This window comes from Achroia grisella, unplaced genomic scaffold (genome assembly GCF_030625045.1).
Source record: "Achroia grisella isolate CSIRO2021 unplaced genomic scaffold, CSIRO_AGI_Agris_v1 utg413, whole genome shotgun sequence".
Classification (NCBI taxonomy): Eukaryota; Metazoa; Arthropoda; class Insecta; order Lepidoptera; family Pyralidae; genus Achroia; species Achroia grisella.
The window spans coordinates 1116309-1144009 of NW_026712846.1; the positions used below are offsets into that span (position 1 = coordinate 1116309).

Consider the following 27701-nt stretch of genomic DNA (forward strand, 5'->3'; position numbering starts at 1 on the left):
TTATTATTATTACTATTATTATATGTTACTCCTTATAACATTAGCTATCTGGGACTCTAAGTATCGCCAAAATTGGTCCAGCCGTTTCAGCGAGTTGCAAAAACAAACATTTTGATCTAATTACTATATATACCTATATTTTCATACACATTTAGTGAAAAGCTGTTAATTTGAAATTACAAACTGACAAATTTTATTTACTGTATGATGATGTATTCCTTATGAAAACACTGATTAATAAAACAACTGACTGAAATAGTGATCTCGTCTGTGAAACTAGTATTCGACAGATGGACATCAGTGAGGGACAGAAGGATAGCAAAGTTGCGAATTTAACAGTTGGTTTTAAGGAGTAATAGAAGAATATCTACACCATAAAGGTCTTTTTTAAAATGGTTTACCCGCCTACGCTAATTGAAATCTCTGGCCACCAGTGGACAATGCTAAGGTAAGCATGAGGTCAGGTCAGATAACCCATCGTGGCAAACTGACTAGGAATTTAACATGATGGTTTTCAGAGGGAGGAAGAGGGAGATGTCTACCTGACGTGGTAAATTGCTAGCAATGAGGTTATTAATCCACATTACTAACAATCCCCTTTCCCCCATCGTAGAGGTACTTGATACTTTCCCTAATACCATGTTATGTCTGGTGACATCCTGGATGCCCATGTATTGATAATACATGAGCTATGGGGAGAATGGCTCGATAATAATGTGCTCTGGTATCTCATTGCTAGAACACTATACCATGTCATGTCAAACTTCACTAGAAAACCATACTAATGTCTGGTGAAGTCGTCACGATGGATTTATTGCCCGCCAGCTATTATCATTCATTAAAATAACATAGGTACATAAGGTACTCTAAAGTCATTCGCAGGAAATAGAAGATATGTTGAAGTTTGCGCCCTTGCTTAACACAGCCAGACAACTTTGAATACGGCTGGGTTATGTGCAGCTGTTCGACTATAAAGTCTACATCTTAGATGGAATGCATCTCACTGAAAGTGATCTATTCCTATACAAGCGATGGCGCCGACGTTTTAAAAAATGTCGATTAAAAGCGTAATTCTATTCCTAGCCACTCGTAGTCGCTTAATATAAAACTCGTTAAACAACAATTATATCAATTTTAATTCCGTGAAGGAATCGGACCGTCGCGATGTAAACAAAGGCCAGCATCGGCGACGAGGTCACGCCGCGGCGGCAGCGGCCGAGTGGTGGGACGGAGGCGAGTGGCGAGCGGCGAGTGGCGAGCGTGTAGGGGCGCATGCGCGCGGCGCGGCGGTGGGCGGCGCGTGCGCAGGGCGGGCGGCCGCGGCGTCAGTCCGCGCGCGCTCTCGCCATGGCTCGGTGGCTGAAGGCCCTGGCGACGCTGCTGCTGCTCGCCGGCGCCGCGACCGCGCGCAAGTCGCCCGCCGCCCCCAAACACGAACCCCAGATCGAGGAGGTCACCGCGAAACAGTTGGAGCGTGTGCTGGAGGATAAGGACTTCGTCGCGGTGTACTGGTGTAAGTGGCCACTCGGCTGCCGCCCGCCGACCGGCGCGCGTCTCCGGTTAAATTTGCGAGCTCTCGGCTGGCCGCCGGCCAGCGCGGGGGCGATGCCGTGTCGAAACGTCTGCGACGGCGCCCGTCCAAATGGGTTATCGGCGAGTTAATGATCTTCGGACGGGCCGAGGGAACGCCGCACTTTCGGCTGTGGTGGCATGATATTTTAAAAGCGGCTCCGTCCGCGATTTATGAGTTATGCAACCGAGTGGCGGAGACAATAAAACTTGACCCGGCCGCCGACCGGTGCGCCCGTCGGCACGGCCTAAAATGGCCGAGTCTCGTTTTCCACCGTTCCACCGATGCTGGCTCCGCCAAGGTCGCGCCTACGCTTTGAGCTCGGCTAAAACTAGTGTGGTGTGCCGGCGCATGTACAGCTGAAATAGACTCCTATTACGTGGTATTAACATTCCGAATATTTTCTTTTGTCGTCAACCGAGATGTTTGACTCGTGATCTGTTTGTTGACACGTCACGTTTCGTTCGGTTATTGAGAAAAGTGCAATTCGTGAGTGTAGGCCGAGAGCATACAGCTTTTTGCTTTGCGTTTCGTCAGTTAGAGTTATGTTGACGCACCTTGCTATCTATATCCGTTGCCGCGTCCATTATGCACCTCACACTCATTCGAAGGATGCTGTCACTGGTCCAGACACAAAAAGTGCAATAAATCTATGTCGAAGCCGGCAGCACCACAAAAGTTTTGGCTCGGTTCTAGTTGCGTTTGCTAATAGGGATCATTGGACTTTTGAATGGAGACTTCTCGACGTAGGATAATTTTATTGATTTGTCATATAATTTACAAACAAGTTATAGACATAAACATAAACAAAGTTTATTGAAGGCATTTCTTTATCACACTTCAAAAATTATTAGCATCCATAAAATAAATATATCTTTTAATTTAATTCGAAAATTGCAGACAATTTTGAACTTTGTTATTAGCATTTTTTTTACATTATTTTCATTAGGCGCATCAAAATATGTAGCCTATGATTGTTATGTCTATAACAAAGGAATGTCTATATTCAGCTGTAAATTGAAATAAGAGTTATAAGTATCCCATGTAGGTTCTTATAACAATATTATTCAGTCTTATTTAGATCATAATTAACACGAGTTTTTATTCTATTAGTTGTCCGGTCGTCCTAGTATAAGCTCTGATAGTATGGAACTAGAAGGTACCGTGTGATTGATAGGTATAGATTTATGTTTTTATTTACAAAATTATGTTCAAGTTTCGTAAGTAGAATTTACAAAACATGCTAGTTGAGTGCAATGCGCTTCATACGAGTAACTAACATAAAACATCTGCGTTACAAAAATAGTAACAGTTGCCTAGTATTTGTTAGAAAAGACATAATTGCGAAAATGTTCCTCTACAACTGTTTGTGTTGGATAACATCCAGAACTGAGGCTGTTATCATTAATTCCTGGATTAATGAAAATTACGACAATTTAAAATCGAGAGAAGTGTAATTTAAGAGGCGGAAACAAGCTTTGTTACATTTAAAAGCTATATCTAATATTTAACAAGCATATAACAATGTATGGAAAGTTAATGAGGTGGAGAATGATAAAAATTCCAATGATTATCCAATAAGAACTCTACATGAATATATAACATTTACGTATTAATGTAAATGAAGGTCCTTAAATGAAATTACAGGATATACCTAAATTAATCATTCATCCATTAAGCAGTTTACAAATGTCTGATTGTACCTTTAACAGTCTACAATTATTATCTATATCTTGTGGTTATATTATATAAGGTCATGATGTGGTAGAAAAGAGAAAACTCGCAATGATTATTCATTAATTCTACGTATGACCATAATTATATCAATCAAGATTATCACATCACTAGCTACTCCCCCGGCTTCGTCCGGGTGTACATGTATATAATACATGTTATACATATAAACCTTCCTCTTGAATCACTCTACCTATTATTTTTTTATAATTAAAACCGCTTCAAAATCCGTTGCGTAGTTTACATTTAAGTATTCATAGGGACGGACAGACAGCGACAGCGACTTTGTTTTATACTATGTAATAATGATATTGATAACTCTATTTATTATCATACTATATTTATGAATAGTAAACTCAGGTGATAACTAAGTAAGATAGAGTAATTTCTAAAGATAACTGGACTACCTATAATTGGCGTGTCATTCCAGCTAACGATATGAACAAAGATGAAATTATTAACATTATTCGCATCGTGACGAATTCATCAATTAACTACAATTCTGTATACAACAACATAGACGAGACATAGTTTGTTAGCGATATACAAAAAAGTTTCCATCTATAAAATTCAGCTAATAAATTCAAGTAATCATTAAATATAATACATATTCGATCGCCGTTTAAATAGAAATACATACTCGTACTTATGATTACTCAAATATTTGTTTTATACACTCATTAATAAATCCATACATTAAACGGCTGGTATTGTATTTAAAAAACATTTCACACACTTAATCAGAGCGTTATGAGTGGATGAAACACTGAAGTGTTCATTTCAAGTGTGCTCATAAAAGTGCATCGAACATTCATTGCCTTATATTTCTGTTTTTTTTACTGTAAAGATGCACCCGCCTGCACCTACGTTTTTCGATGGCGGGACACCAGTGGAGAACGATAAGATGAACAAGAGGTTAGGACAGTTAGTTCATCATGACAAATTCACTATGATTTTATCATGATGGTTTCCAGGGACACGTGGACGTCAATGTGACATGGTACACTGGTAGAAATGAGGCCATTAGTCCTCATTGTTAACAATCCCATTCCCTCATAGCGTTACTTTAGACAAGACAATGTATATAGGTGAAACTATGTAACTTACTAGAATAAAACTGAACTTATTAAGAATAATCTCAGGACAATTCACACAGTGCCATCTAACCCCAAATGAAGATACCTACAGCTTGTGTTATGGGTACTAGACAACTGATACAAATACATAGATATGTTTTCTTTTTCGTAAATACATACATATTATACATAGAAAATACCCAGACCGATACAAACAATCATACTTATGAATACAAATGTTTGTGCCGTGTGAGGAATCGAACCCCCATCGACCATCGGTAGTAAGGGGTTATTCTAAACCGCTAGACCACGGAGGCCGTCGAGGCCGAATAGTTAGAGTCTAATTATTTACTCATTTCGACATTTCAGTAAATGAATAGGTATCCCTCACAGAAGTTCCATTAAATCTTATTTTAATAATAATATTATAAACGTGAAAGTTTGTGAGTATGGATGTTTGTTACTCTTTCACGCTTTTCAAAACTACTGAACGGAATTTGATAATACTTTACAATAATATATTATGCATCAGAATAACACATAGGCTATATTTAATTGAAATTTAACGGACCAGTAATGTATAAAATTTTGTACCTATCATATTCTATATTATATTATATACTGAATTATTATCATTGGCTGTTGCCGTTTTATATATTCAATTACTTGAAATATTTAGTTCCGATCACCTTTGTTCAAATCACACAAAAATTTAACCCAGATTCCACATATAACGACTTTCAAATTCACGTAACTGACTTTAACAAGCTGGATTCAAAAGATCATAAAACTTAGCAAATAATAGATTTCACAAACCTTTAACAGGAAGTTACGACAAATATTTGATTAAAATTAATGTCTTAATAGAGTTAATCTAAGTTTATAAATTTTCCGTGCGAAAAACAAAAATAATTCTGATTACAGGGACTAAATTAACTAAACTATAAATATTTATTAACGTAAAACAGTAATGCACAATTTGCAAACTTCAGTTTTTGTTCAGCACCTTTTATTGATGTTTGGAAGGCAGTATCTACAATTGCCGTTTTAATGTCATATAGATAATATAATACTGAAAATTGTTAAAGATAAGAAGCAACATAACGTTTGTGGTTAATTCTATCAATTATATTTCAATATTAAGAATTACGGAATAAAAAAATTGCAAAACTATTCACTATTTTATAATTAGGTACTGTAATTTTTTTTGTGTAATAGTCGGGTAAGAATACAATGTTACTAATCGTTTTTGTGTCCAGGATGCACTAATAGATTTGATACCAACACAAGAAAAGAATTTATATATAGCCATCTTAGTCCATCGGAATAGCAACGCATGTCTGGTTTCACGGGCCCAACCAAATCAAAAGAAATCACGTGTACCCAAGTCGACGTGATTTCTGTGGTGCTTCGTGTAGCTATATAGATGTTTTCCACCTACTATCAAGTAGGTCAGTTTGTTTGTCATTGTAATTAACTAAATAAAAAAGAAAAACTCGAAGTAAAATACTGTAGCACCTTACAAATATGGTTGTAACTGGAGCGGAATCACTACATAGGAATAATTTTACGTATACGTATGTATTTACTAAAACGGTTAGCAAGACAGCCAAAAGTGACATATATAAAAAGGGGTACCAAAAAAGAATGGTATACAATCTGTCAGCAACATTACGACTAATAATATTAAGATGAGAAAGTATCTGCAAGACTGAATTATGTTCATAACAATGGCAGTTTATAATTCCTCTAGCAGATTACCGTCGAGGCAATTTTTTATATAGATAGTAACCGATTTTGCTCCATGTCATTCTCAAAACTCTACATTTTATGTGCATGCACATATTACAAGTAAAATAGTGGATAAGCACGTTTATTAAAAATATATCACTACAATATAATAATTGCAAAGTAATTAAGTGTTAATATTAATCATTGTTAGTTACCAAGTTATCAAGTGTGATAACATTCAGGAAGCCAGTCTATATTTGTACAGTTCTGTCAGCTACCTATAAAATATTTATGATCATAGATAAGATTTGTTGATAAAGTAAACCTCGATATAAATAAATTATGTTCTTGTAATTAACTCTTCAACAGAAATGTAAAGAAGAAAAACCCGGAAAATATTAGATACACTAACACACAGTAATCATCATAAATAATCTGCAAAATATCAAGTTTCTAAATACCCCATTCGGGATAACAATCATGATGGTACGTTATTTGTTTTAGTCAATTTTAAATACTATGTACCTGCTGTAAGAAACGGAATCGTTTATTACAAGGAACTTGGTCAAACGTGCAACGTCAAATGCATCTGGAAATTACCCAAATGTTATAAATTTGTCACGAGACGACAAGTATACAACTCAGGGCGGTTACGTGAGTTAATATAAAGTATTTTAGTGTTACTCAACACAATTCGCCTGAAAATTCTCAAGGTATGAATGAAATTGGCACTGTAGGTTCTCCCCATTAGTAGGTTCTCGTATTTACCTGGGCTGTATCAAAATTACTTCTTACTTACTTATACCAAAGAGAAGGTATATTATACGTATCTAACATATATTATATGCAGTCGAGACAGTCTGCAGTATAAAGTAAGGCAATCTTACATATTACATTAGGCATTAGAGGCATTAGAGGCACGAAACCTTAGACCTTCAGTCGACAACTCGTAAAGAGTGACATTGGCAGTGCAATCTACTTACTTATGCCGTGATTTCCATTATTTCCAAGGATTTATTTACGTCCATAGCTGTTGTTGGCACTTCATCAAATGAATAAAAAACGTCCATTGCATGGCCTTTCTTTTCATTGCCGATTCGATCACGTAATGAAATATCAACTATAGCACAATCAGTGACTTCAGCTTCATAAGGCTATAATATACGATATAGGTTCAATAAATGAGTACTAGTACTTGCTAGAACAATACAAATTAGACTTTGATCTTTATATTTAATAGTTTATCTTATTAATATTATAAATGCAGAAGTTTGTGAGTATGGATGGTTGATTGTTACTCTTTCACGCAACTTCAACGGACTTTGATGAAACTTTACAGTAATATAGATCATAATAACATATTGGTTATAAATTTCATGCGGGTGAAACCGGGCACAGCTAGTACTTAATAGTTATTATGAACTTTACTTAATGGATTTATACCGTTTTGTTTAGTTTCGCTAACATTACCATGTGTGGGACAACAAATAGTGCGGGATCGTAATCGTATAGAGGCAACGTTTGCCAGTTGTCAGTTGTAGGGGATAATCTCTAAATCTACTGAACAGACTTTGACTTCTTTTAGCGGGCTGCATGGCTCATTTATCGAGAAAGGTACATAGAAAGGTATATTGACACTACAATCAATAGAGCTATCTAGTCCCAAGCTAAGAGGCTTGTGTTATGCATACTAAACAAGTTATATATAAATACTTAAATACATTGTTTTTGTAAATAAATACATAGGTAAGCTATGTAGCTTACTACGTAGCTTAAATATATATGTATATATTTATACCCTTCACTCTTTACTATAATTATATATTATTTTATCTGTGCTATCGTATTTCTTCTAATATATAAAATTCTTGTGTCACAGTGTTTGTGCCATAATTTTTAGAAACGGCTTGCCCAATTCCTATGAAATTTTCATGAATACTATCTAAGAATACAACATAAAGTATTCTTCATAACCCTAACTGATAAGGGTGGAAACTACAAAAAAAAAGAATTAAGACTTTTTTTATTGTATGATTCGGAGAGTAGTGGACTCTAAAATTTCACACAACTACCATCAATCCCTATATTTTAATAGCGATAAGATAACAAACCTTAGTTATTTTCAGAAAGCTTTATATAGTATAAAATTAAGTCGCTTCTGTTGTCTGTTCGTTTAGATCTTTTAAACTACGCAACGGATTTTAAAGCTGTTTTAAGCAATAGAGTTATTCAAGAGGAAGGTTTATATGTATAATATATGTACACCCGTCCGAAGTCGGGGCAGGTAGCTATTAATTTACTTATATGGCAAAAGTCAGGTAATATATAATATATACATACTCTAATTGATAATATGTTATGTTATAAGATTATATGGACTATTTATATATGTAAATAATTAACCATTACCATGTTATCTTTACACAAATCTATATATTATTAAAAATGCCATTTTGATTACTCGTATGACCTCGCTCTTATCCCATTGGTTATGTTTTCCTGTTAAATTTATGCGTTAACGATGCCATATTCTTTTAATGAGTTTTTACCAGTTTGTTTGTTGACAACTATTGGTACTTTAACCTCATATAACTCAACTCGACTTAACATCTGTGCCGATGTAGACTTTCTACAAAGTCCTCTAAGTGGGTACACCAAACAGCTTGATTTGTAATCTGTGTTTCCAATCAAAGGTGACATATGACAGTAAAATTACAGGATACGAACATATGAGAGACTCCACGCACTCGTCACATAATGACGTTATGAACGTAATGCTGTTCATTTATAGGGGTGATAGTTACCATATATGGTAGCTGTCAGATTTTTTAACATATTGGTTTCTTGAAAAATCATCATGAAACTAAACTATAATATAGAATGTATGATACCACGATTAAGTCTCTCGATATTGAACAAAAACCAAGACAAAAAAGCGTATTTAGATAAACGGGGAATTTCTATGTCAGACTTGATTACACTCATAGGTCTGCAAGGTATCTTCTGTCGCTCATTTCACATGTGTATATTTCCTAGTACAAATTGAGAAAATATCTTGATTTTTACATACCCTAAGATGAACAGGCCACATCTTTGTCAGACCTTCGATTACAATCATATGTCCGCAAGGATTTACCTATTGCTCACTTAACATGTGTATATTTTTATTACAAATTGAGAAAATAACTTATTATTTACATAAACTGAGAGAAACAGGGGCCATCTATGTCAGACTTTCGATTATACTTATAGGTCTGCAAGACATTTTCTATTCATCACTCAAAACAATGTGGTATCTACGTAATCGTACTAAGAATATGATCAACGATAGGGAAGGTCGTAACGCTTCCAGTAGCGGTGGTCAGGATTCCGCACTGAATACGCTACTCACACATGCTAATGGTAGCAGAATTAAGCCAAACAATATAAATCCATTAAGAAATGAAATGGACTTCCGCAAAATAACACGATTCGATTATATATTAGCCATTATGTTTTGCTTCCATCAATCAATATGTGTCAATTGTCACGTGAACATGTAACTAGTATAAAGCGAAATATTATTAGTTCGCCAAGAAAATAAACCTGCCAACGATCGTAAAGACTTAGTATCGACTGGATCGCAATAAACCGAAATAACTGAATTTACGATTTGCGTTAGTATATTGTATTTCGTATTCTCTAAATCACATAATATACAACCACAATATAATATTTAGTTCTGAACAAATAATACTTAGGTAATGAAATGCGTGCTTATGACTTATAAGGTAAGTGATTGCCCCCTTAGTAAATACATAGATAATAGATGTTTTTTAATCTGTATTAAAATTACATGTGCCTGGGAAAGTCAAATTTGTGTTGCAGATGGGATACAACACATCATATATGTCACTAATGTTAGTTATTAATTATAATACATTACATCAATATATTTTCTCTTTAGATTAACAGTATTGCAAATATTTTTTTGATCGTTGATTATTATAACAACGGTTTTTAAAAATTCCGTTTACATAAGTTCATACGTCTTTTATTGGCAAAATTCTACATTCTGATACCGAAAGATATAAATATATAATAAGAAAGACTTATTCAATATAGCCTCTCTGTAAACGTTTACTTGGGTGAAAACGTTGTAAGGTGTTAATGGTTCAGACAAGGGATTTTCAATATTTGAAATAGTATGACTATTATATGAATAGACACTATAGAAACGCTGTTATTTTTTTTAAATATTAACTCTGATATCTTAAAACATATAGTAGTTCATGTCAGTTCTTCTCAACTTAAGTAGCAAGCCAAACTTGTAGATATGTAGATAGATATAAAATTTGATTTACGTAAGTAACCAAAAGTGTCCTAATTTTTGACTTTGACTTCGATGAAGATTTCTTATTTTAAATAACCTGAATTTTTTTAGGTCATGTCCAAAAGTCTAAGAATCATGTCAATATTTCATTTCCGTAATACTAATCATACATTGCCATTCCGAAGGTCTAAAAAAATAAAATTTAAATCTTAATCCTCAGTAATGGATTATATACGAGAGAAATTATATATCTTACAGCTGACTACAGAGTTACAGCTATAACTGTTAAATTATATTTAATTGCAAAATCTTTGCGTTTTTAATACGAAAAGAATAAAACAGGGTTACATAATGAAACTATTGAACACATAAGATTCCCATCAAAATAGACAACTAGCTATCTTATAAACTGTCCGTCAATATTTCAGAGCGCTGTGTTTATTTGCATGATTCATTGTAAATTTTCGATGGTCGTGTCTGCGTCTAACGCTGACGCAGAACTCTTGTAAAAGTTGTAAAATTATGCCACATTCCATAGTTATTTTATTTATAACAGCATGCCTACTTATCTTTATTTCATATGCACATTATTAGCTATTTCTCGCGGCGTTGTCTACGGTGGAATTGTGAATTGAGATATAAAATACCTATCCTATTTGTTAATCTAGGACTTAGACATTATTTTTGACAATTATTCAAGGATGTTGATACGATATTGAGTAATAAACATTTAAACAAAAATTTTCATTATTATTTGATTTAAAAACCTTAACTAACTATCTTTCTACTTATCTACTATTCCATTCATGCGCCATATATCTCCTTCCGTCATTTCTTATTTAACATAAGGTTGTCTGGAAAAGATTGCTTAGGTGATAAGACTGTTTCTTGTGTATTTCTTTGTAAAATATTTTAATTGTATTATAGTTCTGTTTTTATTGTATAAAAGTTCATAATAAATCATAATTTTAATAGTCAAAACATATTATTACAATACCGAAATACAGCACTTCACAGGCATTGGTAGTACAGTGTTTCTATTATTGTCTTAGATTAGTTGTATCAACTTGTATCTATATAATTTGCCTATATTAATTAGGATTGAAGTACCTTGTAATATATCTGGGATAAAATAATCTGGGTTGATCGATATTACTTAACATAAATTGGACCGTCTGCTTGCTTGACATTTCAATTACATTAAAAATTAAAAAAAAACGAATACTGTAATATTAAAATAAGTCTGTATGTTTATTTTGTTATATTATTGACTAGCTGTTACCCGCAACTGGAATATTTTCATAGGCATTTAGTGAACAGCTGTTAATTTGAAATTACAAACAGACACTTTAATTTTATTTATTTGTATAGATAATAGTGTTAGGTTGCTGGCCATATCTTGATATACCTAGTAACAATAACGTAACTTATACTTATTAATAGCGATGAATGGGTAACTTTCACAATGAACACACATTACGTTACACGGCCACATTTTGGCAGTTCTTCAAATCAGTGGTAAATGTGTGAAGAGCTACGTATGTACGAATTTGGTTATTTATAAATCTTTGAATGAGTATGCTATATATAGAGTTACAGCTTTTTTCCAGTCTTGCGTACTACGATATCTTTACACAGTATAAAATGATGTCACATCCGCGGCCTGTTCGCTTAGATGTTTTAAACTACGCAACGGATTCTAATGCAGTTTGAAGCAATAGATAGATTGATTTAAGAGAAATGTTTATGTTTATGTAATATATATGTAGACCTGTGCGAAGCCAGGGTGGATAGCTAGTATTAAATATTATATATACTTCTTTAAACAACATATAATAACAATAATCTCAAGACAATTCACACAGCGCCATTTAGATATAGGTACTAGACAACTGATACAACTACATAGTTTTTTATTAGTAAATACATACATATTATACATAGAAAACACCCAGACCGATACAACAATCATACTCATGAATAGATATGTTTGTATCGTGAAGGGAAAATGAAATGGTGCTAAATCGCTAGACCACCGAGGCCGTCAATATAACCATTACCATATCCACTTAAAGTTACGTTATATATATTCACATAAGAAAACCTACTACTATGTAAGTAGGTTTTCTTATGTGAATATATATTAATAATATTATATATAATATAAAGTTTAATACCTTGTTAGGTATTAAACTTTTTCAAATCAAAGATTCCCACTTATTTGGCCGTGCGACCGTAATTGATATTATTTTTAATAATGGAGCAATTCTAGCTGGCTATTTAGACTCCTGTATTTACCTTCTAGTTTGAGTATTGTTCAAAAAACTTATAATCGGCACAAAGAAGTAGTATTCTATGCTTATTCCTGAATGTTTTCGTTAACATTTGGACAGCCTGCTCTGACCTTTTCATGGAACCTCAGGTTTTCCTAGACTACCTTTTAGGAATCGGTGCTCAGGCTTTCCTAGACTACCTTTTAGGAATCGGTGCTTATGATAAAGAAAAATATAACGCCTATTAATGTGTTACCGCAACAATGTAGTATGTTAAAGTCTCTTTAGAAAATCACAACAGGTACTTAGTACATATTATAATTATGACGTTTAATTCCGAATGTTCTTCCCTCGCACCAAAATCACATGAAACGATTATGATAAAAGATATTTTGTCAGTGATCTTGATTTCTTAATCGATTTATTTGAAACTAATTAGGGACATTTTATATATTTAAATTAAAAAAATATCAAGAATGCTATTTCTTTTTTCGAGTGGCGATTCCACTGAAAATTAGCGCTGCAGTGACACGCTGCGAAACCAACTGAGTACAGGCCCTTTCAACTCATAGCGCGATATTAGCTTTTAAGTTTTTCTATATTTTCACTCTGTATTTTGTTGAATAAATGATTTTTATTATTATAAATTAAGATCACCGAAATCACATCCTTGAAACTGGAATGGCAGTTCGATATTTTTAACTGAACTAGGTTATAGTGTAATAACCTAAATAACATATCAAAATACTTATTATAGTTTAGCTAAAAATAAAATGAAGTCTTTTATGACAATGACTTTAGAGGCATTGCTCGCTATCGTAATAAAAAAAATATTCTCTCGAAAAACTGTGACAATATTTGTATTACAAATTGTGATTAGAAATGCTTACAGAGTTCTGTGCTCTGAAGCTGAATATGTCTTCTATACCTACCAATGCTGCATTGTTTCGAATTTCGGTTTCAGAAGCCGAGAATATATATTAATTAAAAGTTTTACGAATCGAAGTAACTAGTATGTAATATTTGTAAGTATCAATGCCCGTATACTGATGACATTACTGATGAATTAACATAACACAGATTGTTAATGATTAAATAATCATTAACAATCTGTGTTACGTTAATTCGTATAAAAATTTAAATTCGAAACGTCGAGACTTAACTATCAAAACCATTGTCTATCGTAACCGACGAACAGCAACCGACATCAGAATTCGATCCCAGTTAGAAATTTCTTTACAATTGATAATTTGAATTATACACAATTAAATAAAAATCATCATTAATTTAATAACCCAATCTTGTTGAAATTAGACGAGCCTTCGCTAATGGTTTAAGTTGGCGGGGACATGATGTGTAGGATCATGAGGTCGGGTCAGTTAGGCGTATGTGACAAATTCACAACAATTTAATTTTATGCTTTCCAGAGCAGAAAGCGTGAATGTCAACCTGACACATATATTTTATATAGCAATAAGGTTTACTAAAAATCCCCTTGTCCCCATAATAACCAATTATTAGGTATCAGACAACTGATGGAATAATTCTTTACATTTTTTTTGTACATACATCCATAATATAATTATACTCATGAATCCAAATGTTTACATTGTGCGAGGGATCGAACCCGTGCCCATGGGAAATAAGGCGGTGTGTTAACCACTATACCACCGATAAATTTAATGTAACATATATACCTTTCATATACAGATGCAAGGAGTTGTGTGACATGTGACAAGGTGCTGGAGGAGCTGGAGAAGATAGACGACGACACGGACACCTTCGGAGTGGACTTCGTGAAGATCAACGATAAGCGGCTCGCGAAGCAGTATGGCATCACGAAATTCCCCGCCCTCACGTATTTCCGTGAGAAGGAACCGATTATTTACGAAGGTAAACTACATAGTTACGACTCCAAATGGAGGAGGTACAGTGGCGGACTCAGGCTCAAGCTAGCCATAGGTAACATTGTAATTCCGGGTCTATTTTTCAGTCAAGTCACATACATACTAGGTATGTACCTAGGTTGTCTTGGCCTTAGTCCGCCTCTGAGGAGGTTCATGCTTATTTGTCGTATGTCATTTCTTCATTTCATTCATTTTTAATTATTATTTCTATCGATTGTGCTTATTCCTAAAATGCAAATAAATAAAATATACTACATTTTGTTTATTTGCTTTATTAATAATAAAATATGATACACTCGATTGCAACTTAGCAATAAATATGCATTTTAGAAATCTAGAAATTTGACAAAAATTTTGTGCGACGATCCCAGATGGAGCAGTCAACTGTCGATGTCATCTTGAAGCCAATAATTATCCACTCCTTTCGATTGACCCCCAGTCCGATTCAAACGGGGATAGAAATTACGTCGGCCTATGCCCTAGCAGTGCCCTCAGACTAAAGTCGTATCCGTTAGGCGGGAGTTGGCCTTCAACCAACCTTCAACAATAAGTCGCTCTATAAGCTGCTACACTCCTTCCGGGTTTAGAGTGCCATCTGGACTTGCCTTACCGTCCGTTGTAAAGGCTAGCTGCAGCCAACAGCATTAGAGTAGTCCGAAAAAAGACATGACCACAGTACACTGGATATATTTGATTTCAAAATAACAGGGGACGTTCCTACCACATTCTCTCGGATTAATTTTGCTTTGTTATTGGTATTTATATCACTGGAAATATGGAGACATTGATATCAGAAATAATTCCCACAAATTTTTTTGTCGGCGGCTGGATTCAAATTAATGACAATTATTAACCAATGACGGGTACGAAACAACTTGTTTAGTAAATGAATATCTAATTCTATTACTTTTTTTGCAACTTGTTTATGTACAGGAGTTTTCTTATATTCAGCAGTTGCTCCAAGGTATGCAAAGTCAGAAATACCTGTGAAATTACAGAGGCTTAACACCTTAGTTCTATGACAATACTTGAATTGTGTAGTCTTACCTTGTATATTAATATTTGACTCTACATTAGGCACTCTCACGAAAATCTATTTTGTTATATGTTATATGTATGAGAAAAATGTTTAGGGATCAAAGCAGCGATACAGTATGTAATTTAATGCAAGAAGCAGTTCAATAAATAAATAAAATAAACACCAAGTCAAGTAATTAATTTTCATATTACGTTTCGTATACACAACTTTTAGATTGATTATAAAGTTAAAAGGCTAGCAAAACGGTTACACTAATATTTGGAACGTAATATGAACAGCTACACGTATGTAAAGTGCACACAGTAAACAGCAGTGAAATACTAAAAAAGTTTATGTTCTTTATTACGGTAAACACGTTTGCTATAAATCCAGTAAAACGTCTTCACTTCACTTCACTTCGGTACATGTTGACGCTAATCGGATGTTCTTCTTGAATTTATCTCTCTTCTACATATCTTTTCGTCAGTTTCCAGGTGTGGTAATAAAACTAAATGCATTAAAATACGATTATAATTTAGATTTAACCAGATACATCATACTAGATGGCGTTGGAGAACAATGTTTCACTTTATCAAATCAAATACATTTATCACAGAATAATTAAATCTACCGTCATTTAGGAATGTAGTTTCAGATGAGTAGAAGTTAAAAAACACTGCTCTTACTGTTTTAAAATTACTATGGGGTGTTGCAATCCTAAAGCCAGTAACTGTATTAATGATATTGAACCCAACAGAAGGAAAGTGGGAATTACTACATATTTTTTAAAACTGCGTGGTCGTTACTATATTATAAGTAGTATCGAAACTACACTGTAATGTTCTTCACATTATTTTAATTATAATATATTCCAATTTTTTTATTAATACCAATTAGGTAATTATAAAAAACATTTACCATATTTATTTTCTTTTAAAGAAAATCAGCTTTGTATCACCTTTACTATAGTAGTATACTGAAAGCTTTGTTGTATAATTGTTATTTGATATCTATATTTAAACCTATTCTAGGAGATCTCATGGACGAAGAGAGCGTCCTGGATTTCTTGACGAGTTTAGAAGCAATGGACCTTCCTGATCGGATAGAAGAAGTCAACCAGAAGATCCTGTCTAAAATCATCGAGGACACCAATTACGTCGCTGTTCTCTTCTGTAAGTACACATTGATTAATTATTTATGTGTTCTGTTCTTTAATTTGTTAAACTATGTACCTATCGTGATAAAGTCCAGCGTTTTCTTGACTAACATCCAGGTCTAACACCTAGTTTCCACCAAAATGTAAATTAGCCGTCTTATACTGCTTTAGAAATTCTTTTAAATAATATTGGTTCATTAATATGTATCTATTAATTTATTATTAATTTAAGAACATTTCCTCAGCTATATTAACTTCTGCTTTATTGAGTACCTATGCCTCCTATAAATACCTGTCTTCTCTCGACTTTCTCACCGACTCCAGTCCGATTCTATTATATTTAAGATACTAGTCTTGTGTTAACAGTTTTAGTGCAAAAATTTATAATAATGTCATAAAATGAAATCAATTTTTTTATATGGAACTATATATATCTAATATTAATTTGTTTGGTGGAAACATGGTGTTAAAGTTTTTACTGATAATTCTGTTATAATAAACCCTCAATTTAGGGTCTGTCGTCTTTACTAAGTCTGTACCATATTCTAGAGACCCATAAATTGTGCCGTCTGTTTTGACTGTGTTTTTGACGTAGGTCCCGATCACAAAAGTTGCGGCCCATCAAACAGTAAGTAAGATTCGTAGCTGGCGGAATGCCCCTTTTATGTCGATTTGGCTGATTCTTGCTTTACGTAGTACATAGTATTGTAATATTTTATGTTTCAGACGTGCTTCTCGCTTTATTTGCGAACGATTAAACCACGAGACCATTGGTAGTAGGTTGTCTCAAATTAAAATGTCACCGTTTATGAACAATCGATAATTAATTTGGCTAATTAAATACTTGGCAGTAGTACAAAATAAAAGTTCTTAGATTGATTCATTGTGAAAATACGAATCTATTATCGGTCTATCAATTACTCACATCACTATTCACATTTATCACTATCATACTCATTGATTCAATATAAATGTACTTAGGTAATTTCTAATTATTACTTTGTGCAAATTAATTTAATTTCACCACAGCGTGAATTCTCATTAGTCTAATGTATTATTAGCATTGAACAATCAGCTACTCAACGTTATCATTTGTCTGTCTGTCCGAACTCTGGTCTAAGGGAAAGGCAGAAACAAAAACGCGTTTGCATTATCGGGCCGTGAGGCGAGCTATTTCTGCCGCGCTATTTGTGTCTCGCAGCAGGCTGGGATTGACGGACCAACTTGTCATGAGCCCACACTCCTTAACAACACGAAAGTCAGTTATAAAACAGTTCAAATCACATAAAATAGTACATTTTACAATCTACTGACCATCACTAGAATTGTATTCAAAATTAAAATAGAATATGATGACCTTGACCCAAATAATTCATGGAAAAATAACGCATTTACAACAGCATGCTCACATAATATAAAATTTGTTTACACTAGCATCCAAAACATCACTGGATAATAGAATTTACTTGACGTTTACGTCCTTTGCTGTATTATAGCAAAAGACATGAAAATCAACCTACTGAAAATGAAACTAATAATATTACTAACACAAATGATAGTACAGAATAATTCAACTATTTGAATCATTGTGATTAGAACAGTCAGTGAGAGTTTTCGCAATAGACTTCATTTTGCGGTCCTTCCTTATTACGCTTTTAATGTATTTATACTATATATATACACACTTAACGTTCATATTAGAAAGGCATGTTATACAAACTACAAACATACCTAGAAATAACCCTATTCCAAATTGCACGACTTAGCTTATTGCCACACACACACACACATTAAACTTTAAGAGACAATATTCTATTATGCACTGCATTAACTGCACTGCTTCTTATCCCAGAAGCATGACTAAGGAAATTAAAATTGGAGACCGAAATCGAGGGTTTAATATTATAAAATTTCATTATATTTTTCAACATGTTTCAGATAAGCCCGAATGCAAAAAATGTGCTAAAGCTCTCCAAGAGCTGGAGAACATTGATGATGAGGCTGATCAACTTGGAATTGGCTTCGTAAAGATCCACGACGAGGAACTAGCCGAGGAGTACAATCTTGGAGATTTGCCAAGATTAGTGTACTACAGGCATGAAATACCTATTATCTATGAAGGTTTGTGAGTCATTTTTACGGTTACTGACATTAGATTTACGAAACTAGATAGTGAATTGTGGTATATAGTTGAGATCAAATGTTGAACATGAGTTTTATTACACCTTATGTAAGGTTCATTTGAATTCGTTTTAACGAACACCTCAGTCTACTAAAATATATTTTCTAATTTCCTGATACGTTTTAAATGGCCATGTAAGTTTATATATACGAATATATATTGTTTAACTTAAACTTCGCCTACGTTAAACCGGACTATTCGGTAATCATTATATAATACATCTCATTCTTCAACCATATTATAACTCAAAAGCTTGACGTATCGATATATCTGTTAGAAAAGTTTATTATATAAAGAGATTACATATATTAAAAAAATATTATTACAAAAGATATTTTATAATTCATGACATACAATTTTAAAGAGAATTGAAAATATGTATTAAATTTAAAAATTTAGTAACTCTATATATAGAATCAAAGATTTTATTTAAACATTGTTGATCCCGTATAAGTAATGTGACCACAATTAAACTAATTTTTCAAACATCTCATTTTATTTTACTGTTGGATTGATAAAAGGATCTCATAAGATGTTTATATAGGATTAAATAGTAATAAATGATACTTTCTAGGTGAGCTGAGCAGAGAGGAAGATGTACTGGAATGGCTGATTGCAAACAAGTCAACTGGAGACGAAGAGGACGTCATTGAGGATGTTACATCTAAAACGCTTAACACTCTTATTGGAAACGTAGACAATCTTGTAGTATTATTTTGTAAGTTATAGTTTATCTATACTAATAATATAAGCAATAATAAAACATTTAATATATTTTTTATATAAATCTTTATACATTTGTGTCTAAAGATTTATATAAAAAAATGAGTGTATGCAGTCGATAATCCTTATTGATTCTTTTGTCCCTGTATTCTTGAATAATTCAAGATATACATAGTCTAAATATTTTATTTTTAACCAGTGGAAATTTGTAAATTTTTGCCTTTGAGCTTAGACTCAAAGAATTTACGATTACTCTTAATTTACGAATATAATTAGTACACAGTTGTGTACATATTATATTTATACGTACATATTAGAGTAAAAATCTATTCAGTCATTAGATCTGCTTTTTATTATTATCTTTTTACCATGTTTTTTCAGATGATCACGGCGATGAAGACTCCATGACTGTTTTGGGAGAGTTGGAGAAAATAGATGACGATTGCGACCGGCATGGTATACAGTTCGTCAAAATCGATGATACAAAGGCGGCAGAAGCTTTTGGCATTGATGATTTGCCATCTATCGTGTACTTTGAAAAGCAGATCCCCAACGTTTATGACGGTAAGATTTTCCATGAAGTATATTATGGAAATAGTCTTACTATCGCATGTAGAAATATTTTTTTGAGTCCAATATTATAAAACTCTATATATTTTTTCTATTCACAGGAAACTTAGAGAATGAAGAAGAAATCTTAGAGTGGCTGGTAGGTCAGCTGGAGAAAGATGAAATTGAAGATGTTACCGATGAAATGCTTGATCGTCTCATTAAAGACGGAAAAACTGTTGCCGTGTTATTTTGTAAGTAATTTTAAATATTCTGGTAACTTTATAAGTTTATTCTTCTTTCTTTTCATTCTAAAATCATACATATTAGCATCTGTAGTTCCTTAAAAGTAGCAGTTGTGGTAACAAATGTTTAATAATATAAATAACTTAAACACCAATTTTTATCTAGTCAGAATAGACATTATCTAAATTTATTTTTCAAAATTCTGTTTTGTATTTTTTTTTTGACTTTCGTTTAGTTGACTACATACTATTTATATTTGTATCTTTCCGTAGATGATAATAATGATCGGAAATCTCAGAAAGTATTAGGTGAACTGGAAAATATTGATGATGAATGTGATCAACTCGGCATTGCATTTGTAAAGATTGATAATAACGAAGAAGCCAAAGAATATGGTATAGAAAAAGTTCCGACTTTGTTATACTTTGAAAAGGGCATTCCAACTTATTACGAGGGTAACCTTGAAGAAGAAGAAAAAGTTCTTGAATGGCTAAGATATCAATCTGAAAGTGATGAAATTGAAGACATTACTGATGAAATGCTTGACTTGATAATCGAAAAAATGCCGTATGTCGCTGTACTGTTCTGTAAGTATTTCTATACTACACGTGGTCTTATCATGGTGTTATAAATTTGAAATAATGCCAAATTTTTAAATTACTTACCTCATGTTTCTAAAATTATTTCTATGATAATTTATGTTTGTCGTTTAGTATTCAGCTCTTTACTATTCAGCTCAGAACTGACATATAAATGAAATACAGTCTTTCAAATTAATTTCAGACGACAAAGACCAAAAGAAGAGCCAAAAAATATTATCTGAGTTAGAAAATATTGATGATGAATGTGATCAAAATGACATTGCCTTTGTAAAGATCGATGACGATGCTGAAGCTAAAGAATATGGTATTGAGACTATTCCAACAATGGTGTTCTTTGAAAAGGGCATTCCGCATATCTACGAAGGTGATTTGATGAAAGAAGATGAATTGTTGGGATGGTTGCTTCATCAAAAACGCCACAGTGAAATACCTGAAGTAACGGATGAAATGATGGATAAACTAATTGAATCGACACCTTACTTGGCAGTAATATTTTGTAAGTACATTCTTAAAAAAAATATACTTATTTATTAAATGATAGTTGGAGTTAATTTTTAATATCTTATCTCTTTTCTATTGATAATATTTTTTCTTTGAAATATAGAAAATAAGGATATGTGTTATGTTATAAAATAATTTTAAAACGATAATTCATAATTTTTACACAGCTGACATCGTTGTTATAACAACTACAAATAATTAAATGTTTATTTTTATAACGCAGATGACAAAGATGATAAGCAAGACATTAGGATCCTTAACGAACTTGAAAATATTGATGATGAATTAGAGAAAGAAGGCATTGTAATAGTAAGAATGGATAATGAGGCGGAAGCAAAGGAATTTGGTATAGACCATCTTCCTACTTTAGTATATTTCGAAGAAAATATTCCTGCAATTTATGAAGGAGATCTAATGAATGAAGACGAAGTGTTAGAATGGCTAATCGAACAAAAAAACAGCGCAACTATTGAGGAGGTTACAGATGAAATCTTAAGCGACCTCATTGAGGAACATGAATATGTCGTCGTATACTTCAGTAAGTATATATTTTTTTATTGTTTGAGAGAACATTGATATGTCAAATAAAATAATATTGTAAAATATTAAAGAGATTTATGCTAGTGACATTATTTTTTATTGATTATAGGTGGAAATTGCGAAGAAGGTGAAGAGTGTGATAATATCTTAGATGAACTAGAAAATATAGATGATGAACTGGATGAGACTGGCATTATCTTTGTCACTACAGAAGACATATCTCTTGCTAAAAAATATGGAATTAAGACCTTCCCTGCTCTCGTATTCTTCAGAAATAAAGATCCACTCATATATAAAGGTACAGCTAATATTTTAAAATTTATATTCATTCATAGGCTTAGTTCACACACATTTTTTATTGAAGTATCAAATTGAACACTAATAACAAACTATGATAGAAACGGCAGAGTCTATAGTAGTGTATTATCAGATAGCCGGTATGTAAGTATAGTTGATAAATTAGGTTTTTTATTTTCATTTATAAATCTGATTATTTTGTCATACCTATATTCTAATTAGGTATAAACATTTTTTTCATATTTCATTTTAGGTGATATTGAAGATGAGGATGAAGTTCTATCCTGGTTAACAGATGAAAATACTCTCGAAATTCCTGGTAAAATTGAAGAAGTCAATTCAAGGATGTTGGAAAAGATATTAGAAGAAAACGACCATGTCGTTGTCTTTTTCTGTAAGTATTATCGCCACATGAAACTATTTTCCGTAAGAGAATTTATGATAAAAGTGTATTTTTTTTATTTTAGATCAGGAAGGCGATAAAAAATCGCAAAAAATTTTGAGCGAATTAGAGAATATTGATGATGAATGTGAAGAAAAAGATATCGATTTTGTGAAGACATCTGATGAAGGAATCGACAAAGAATATGATCTCTCCGATTTACCGTCTTTAGCATTTTACAGGCATAAATTCAGAACAATATATGATGGCGATCTGATGCATGAGGAGGCTATTCTGAAATGGGTTTTAGATCTTCATGATTCTCAACCGGATGTCATAGAAAATGTTGACAGGAAAACGCTAAAAGATCTCATTGATGATGTAGAACACTTGGCTGTATTTTTCTGTGAGTAAAATGAATATGTGCTTTAAAATGCAAAAGAAGAATAAATACAGTCACTATGAATTGTATATTTGTCTCGTATTATCTAAGAATACATTCAAGAACGATATTAATTAAGCGCGTATATTGTATATAAACATATACTAAAAGATAGATTGATGTGTAATATTTAAACAGTAAAAATATATACCGTCTGTCATGTTTTCACAGATAGTGAAGATTGCGATACATGTGACGAAATTTTAGAAGAATTAGAGACCATTGATGATGATACGGATAAGCATGGTATTCAGTTTGTTAAGTCAAAGGATTCTAAATTGGCATCGGATATTGGAATTTTCAGTTTTCCAGCTTTAGTTTACTATGAAACTGGTGTTCCTATTATGTATGATGGTATGTAACATTTATATATTCTTTTTTTCTATTTCATTGTACTGTTTCTTCTTTGGTTTTACAATTATTTACTCATAAATAGTAATAGTGATATATATAGATACATATATGAATATGTATGTATATATTCGTATGTATATTACTATTTATTACCATTTCACAACAATTATTTTTCAACTGACAGAAAGCGTATGTTTTAGATTTCGAAATATTTAATGTTTTTATCATATTTATAGGTGACTTAAAGAATGAAAATAAGGTACTCCAGTGGCTTGTTGATCAAAAAAGTAAGAATCCACATCCATTTAACTTTTGTTGTAAAATCTCTATAATGGTCATAGGATATATTACATAATAGTTAAACTGATTCTTAATTTATTATGTGCATGACATCATTCTTGATTTCTATTTTTTAAAATGAGACTAGTTTATGCCTTAAATGCTGGATGTTTGAGCTATGTCATTTTGCATGACAGTTACTAATGCCTGCAGGTGAAGATAGACATCGAAAATCTTCTAAAGCTAATGCTAAATCAAAGGCCAGTGCAGATGGTGATAGAAAAGCCTCAGGGTCTACAAAAACTAAAAGCATTACAAGGAATGACCAAATCCTCCAAGTAAAGAATGCAGGAGGTGTAAAAACTGGAATTTCTATTAGCAAGACTACTAACAAGATCCCTCCAGTTAATAAGGTTAAAGTTAGTAAGCACGATAATGACGATGATGATGACGACGATGATGACGACGATGAAGAAGATGAGGATGGCGATGATAATGACGATGATGAAGAGGATGACGAAGATGACGAGGACGAAGAAGATGACGATGAAGATGATAATGACAATGACGACAATGACGAAGGTGAGGATGATACTGACACTATAAAAGACAAATTACAATCAAAAATTAAAAATATATTAAAATTAAAAAATGTAAATGAAAAAGCAACATGGAAATCAGTCGGAAAATTAAAAATTCGTTATCCTGGTAATAAATCTGGTAAACAATTGGTTAACAATCATGATGATGATGACAAAAATGATGACAATGACGATGATGATGATGACAATGACAATGACGACGACGATGACGACGAAGATGATGATGATGACGACGCCGAAGATGACGATGACGAAGACGGCGACGAAGATGATGACGACGACGACGACGATGATAATGACGACGACGACGATGATGACGATGAGGACGATGATGATGACGATGACGATAATGACGACGATGACGACAATAATGACGACGATGATGACGACGACGATGATGATGACAAGGATAATGATAACGATGAAGAGAATAGAAGAACAATTAAGAAAATCCGGAAGTTAAATGTAGGTAGAAAAGTCCATCGTCAAACTACTAATAACGAAGATGATGACGAGGAAGATGACGAAGATATCGGTTTTTTTGGTAGAATAAAACGAATGTTTACAGGTAATGAGTAGCGTTAAGCATACCCAGAGGTGATCCCGCACGGAGGCACGGATACCCCAACCATCACACATCTGCATGGTCAAATGGGTCCTATCACTATAGCTGTCGCCTGCAGTCATTCGCGAACGCTTACCAGTTTAAATGTTTTCAATTCTTATACTTACTAACAATTCATTAGAATTAATAGCGCGCATAACAAACAGGCGCCTATGATATAAATATGCACAGTATTAACTCGCAGTTAACTAAATATTCTGATTATTTTTATACGGGTATAAACAACAGGTTTTTACTGACTGCAGGCGATCGCTGTTTCTACATTGGATTGGGAGCGAAACCAGCTGTCCCAAAAATGACTTACGAACCCTACCAGTGCTGTCCCACTAAAGTCCAAAGCCCAACCAAAGTAGCCAAAGCAACGCCGACAAAGGTGACATCCAAGAAACTTGAAAAGGACAAACAGAGAGCGGAACCGGAGAAGCCAGCTAAGGGCAAAAACAAGGCCCTCGCGTCCAAGCCTGACAAAGCCTCCAAAGGAAAAAAAGGTTTATTCGACTCTGAAAATACTTGGTGGTGGTAAATTACAAAACTGTTATTCTAAAAATTCATTTGCAGTAATGTCTAAATAGATGTTAGTGTAAATCAGGTGACGTGCACGGAAGGCATCAAGTGGACACGAATGTTATCATTGTCAGTTGTTGTAAATCCTTAACTACCTACTTTGGTATTTTACCTTAGTCTAATAAAATAGTATGATCTAACTACGCATCTATTTGTCATCGCATATTAACATTGCTAGCTTTAACCTCGTGTCCCTTGATTCCTGCAAGCACTTAACTGCGTTCAGTATCGTAACAAATGACACATGTACTGTATTCACAGATTCGTGAAATATTAATAATATAAGTCTGTCTCAAACTTTAGTAAAACTCAACATTAGCAGAGAGACTGACTAAAATGCAAGTACAGTTCAACAAAATCCTTTAGAAAAGTACTGTGCTTTATGAGCTCAATTCAAGCATGCAATGAGACTAAATATTGGAGTAGAATATATTTAGAGACATTATAAGCAGATGTACAAATCGTTATTTTCATTGTAAATTGATTCCAATATTTAGCAATTATAGGTGAATTAATATAACAACATAAAGGCATTTTAATGTTTTTTGCCGTGCCATCTTGAAAGACTTATCGTTGTAAGGATTTCATGTTCATATAGTTTTCTAGTCTTCATGGAATCTCATTATAATTTATATACTTGATTAATGATTATTTTTCCTGAACTTTTAATTTATATAATATTAGAAAAATATACAGAATATATATTTTTATATAATATATGTATTATGGTCTTATTCTTTCTCAAAAGGCAGTGCCATATATTTCATAATATATTGTGGTAATCACTATTTTTATTCACTAATTCATTAAACAAGGTCTAGACCAATTCTATTGAATTTGTTATTTTTGCTGTCATTTGATTTGTTCTATGATAATACGTATATTAAATTGTGGCAAATTATTTATTTATTGATTTTGTAAAGCTAGTTACTAAAAGTTCCAATGGTTTATTGTCTTGGAATGAATTTAGTAATGATCAATTTTATGTTAAATGATAGCCAAAATACCAAATGTGTTCTAATCGGCTAAATTTATTTCAAATTGTAATAGTGCTGGCGTTGTGTGATACTATGTCGGTATGTAAGATGTATTGTTTGGCCGAAAATTCGCATGGATGTTTATTTATATTGTTACGTTAATTGTTGAGTCGGCGCTGAATCAATTTTTGTTAAATAAATACATTTTCTATTAAATTTTAACTACTCATTTCACACATGAATGATGTCAGCATGATATTGCTGTAGTTATATCCGCGCATGCCCATACACTGGATTCATACTGGTGAGTTTTAAAATACAAAATGGATGTGGTTTCTTTATGACAATATTTAGAGGATAGGATTTTCAGCATGCAATAATTATGAAAATATTTTAGGAAATCTATTGGACGAATCAGAGGTATTAGATTGGATGGTCAAACAAAAAGAAGATGAGAGTATAGAAGAAATAAATAGAGATAAGTTATTCAAATACATAGAAACAAAGGAATTTTTAGCTGTTGTTTTCTGTAAGTAATTTAGAATAATAATTGTATCATAAACTGATTAAAATTATATATTTTTTAGTATATAAGAAATTGTTAATTAATTGGCTAATACTTCAGATAAAGAAGAAGATCCTGCTAGTCCTCGAATTTTACGGCATGTTGAATTGATCGATGACGAAGCTGCTGAATATGGAATAAAGATAGTAAAATGTAACGATCGCTTGATGGCAAAGAAATATGGCTTCCGCAATCCACCTGGCATTACGTACTTTAGAAAGAGCAAATATATAAATTACGATGGTGATATAGATGATGAAGAGGAAATTTTAGATTGGTTAACTAACCCCGAAAACATGGAACTCACAGATCATATTGAAAAAGTTAACAAGAAAATGTTTCAAAAGATACGGCAAACATCGGACTACGTCGCAGTATTCTTTTGTGAGTATTAAATACATTATTGTCTTTAAAAACTTATTATTATATTTGTCTACAGTATAAAATTAATTACACATTTCATTAAATTTCAAAACAGTTCATTACATTGATTC

At 32.9% G+C, this 27701-nt stretch overlaps 1 protein-coding gene across 5 annotated transcripts in view; it reads left to right on the forward strand.

Annotated features, from left to right (window-relative positions):
• The first annotated feature begins 1330 nt into the window (after positions 1-1330).
• LOC131844810 (uncharacterized) overlaps positions 1331-27701 on the forward strand; it is a 31396-nt gene continuing 5025 nt past the window's right edge. For 3 of the 5 annotated variants that reach the window (XM_059193778.1, XM_059193773.1, XM_059193774.1), the window contains exons 1-17: positions 1331-1513; positions 14407-14589; positions 16653-16793; positions 17373-17405; positions 18716-18898; positions 19534-19677; positions 20064-20246; positions 20354-20485; positions 20750-21064; positions 21261-21575; positions 21804-22118; positions 22230-22418; positions 22671-22811; positions 22885-23205; positions 23413-23595; positions 27040-27171; positions 27268-27591. In XM_059193778.1, the coding sequence (XP_059049761.1) occupies positions 1348-1513; positions 14407-14589; positions 16653-16793; positions 17373-17405; positions 18716-18898; positions 19534-19677; positions 20064-20246; positions 20354-20485; positions 20750-21064; positions 21261-21575; positions 21804-22118; positions 22230-22418; positions 22671-22811; positions 22885-23205; positions 23413-23595; positions 27040-27171; positions 27268-27591 (3400 nt within the window). In that variant the 5' untranslated portion in view covers positions 1331-1347. The remainder of the gene's footprint in view (positions 1514-14406; positions 14590-16652; positions 16794-17372; positions 17406-18715; positions 18899-19533; positions 19678-20063; positions 20247-20353; positions 20486-20749; positions 21065-21260; positions 21576-21803; positions 22119-22229; positions 22419-22670; positions 22812-22884; positions 23206-23412; positions 23596-27039; positions 27172-27267; positions 27592-27701) is intronic. The other 2 variants (XM_059193776.1, XM_059193777.1) reach the window with 1 other exon arrangement.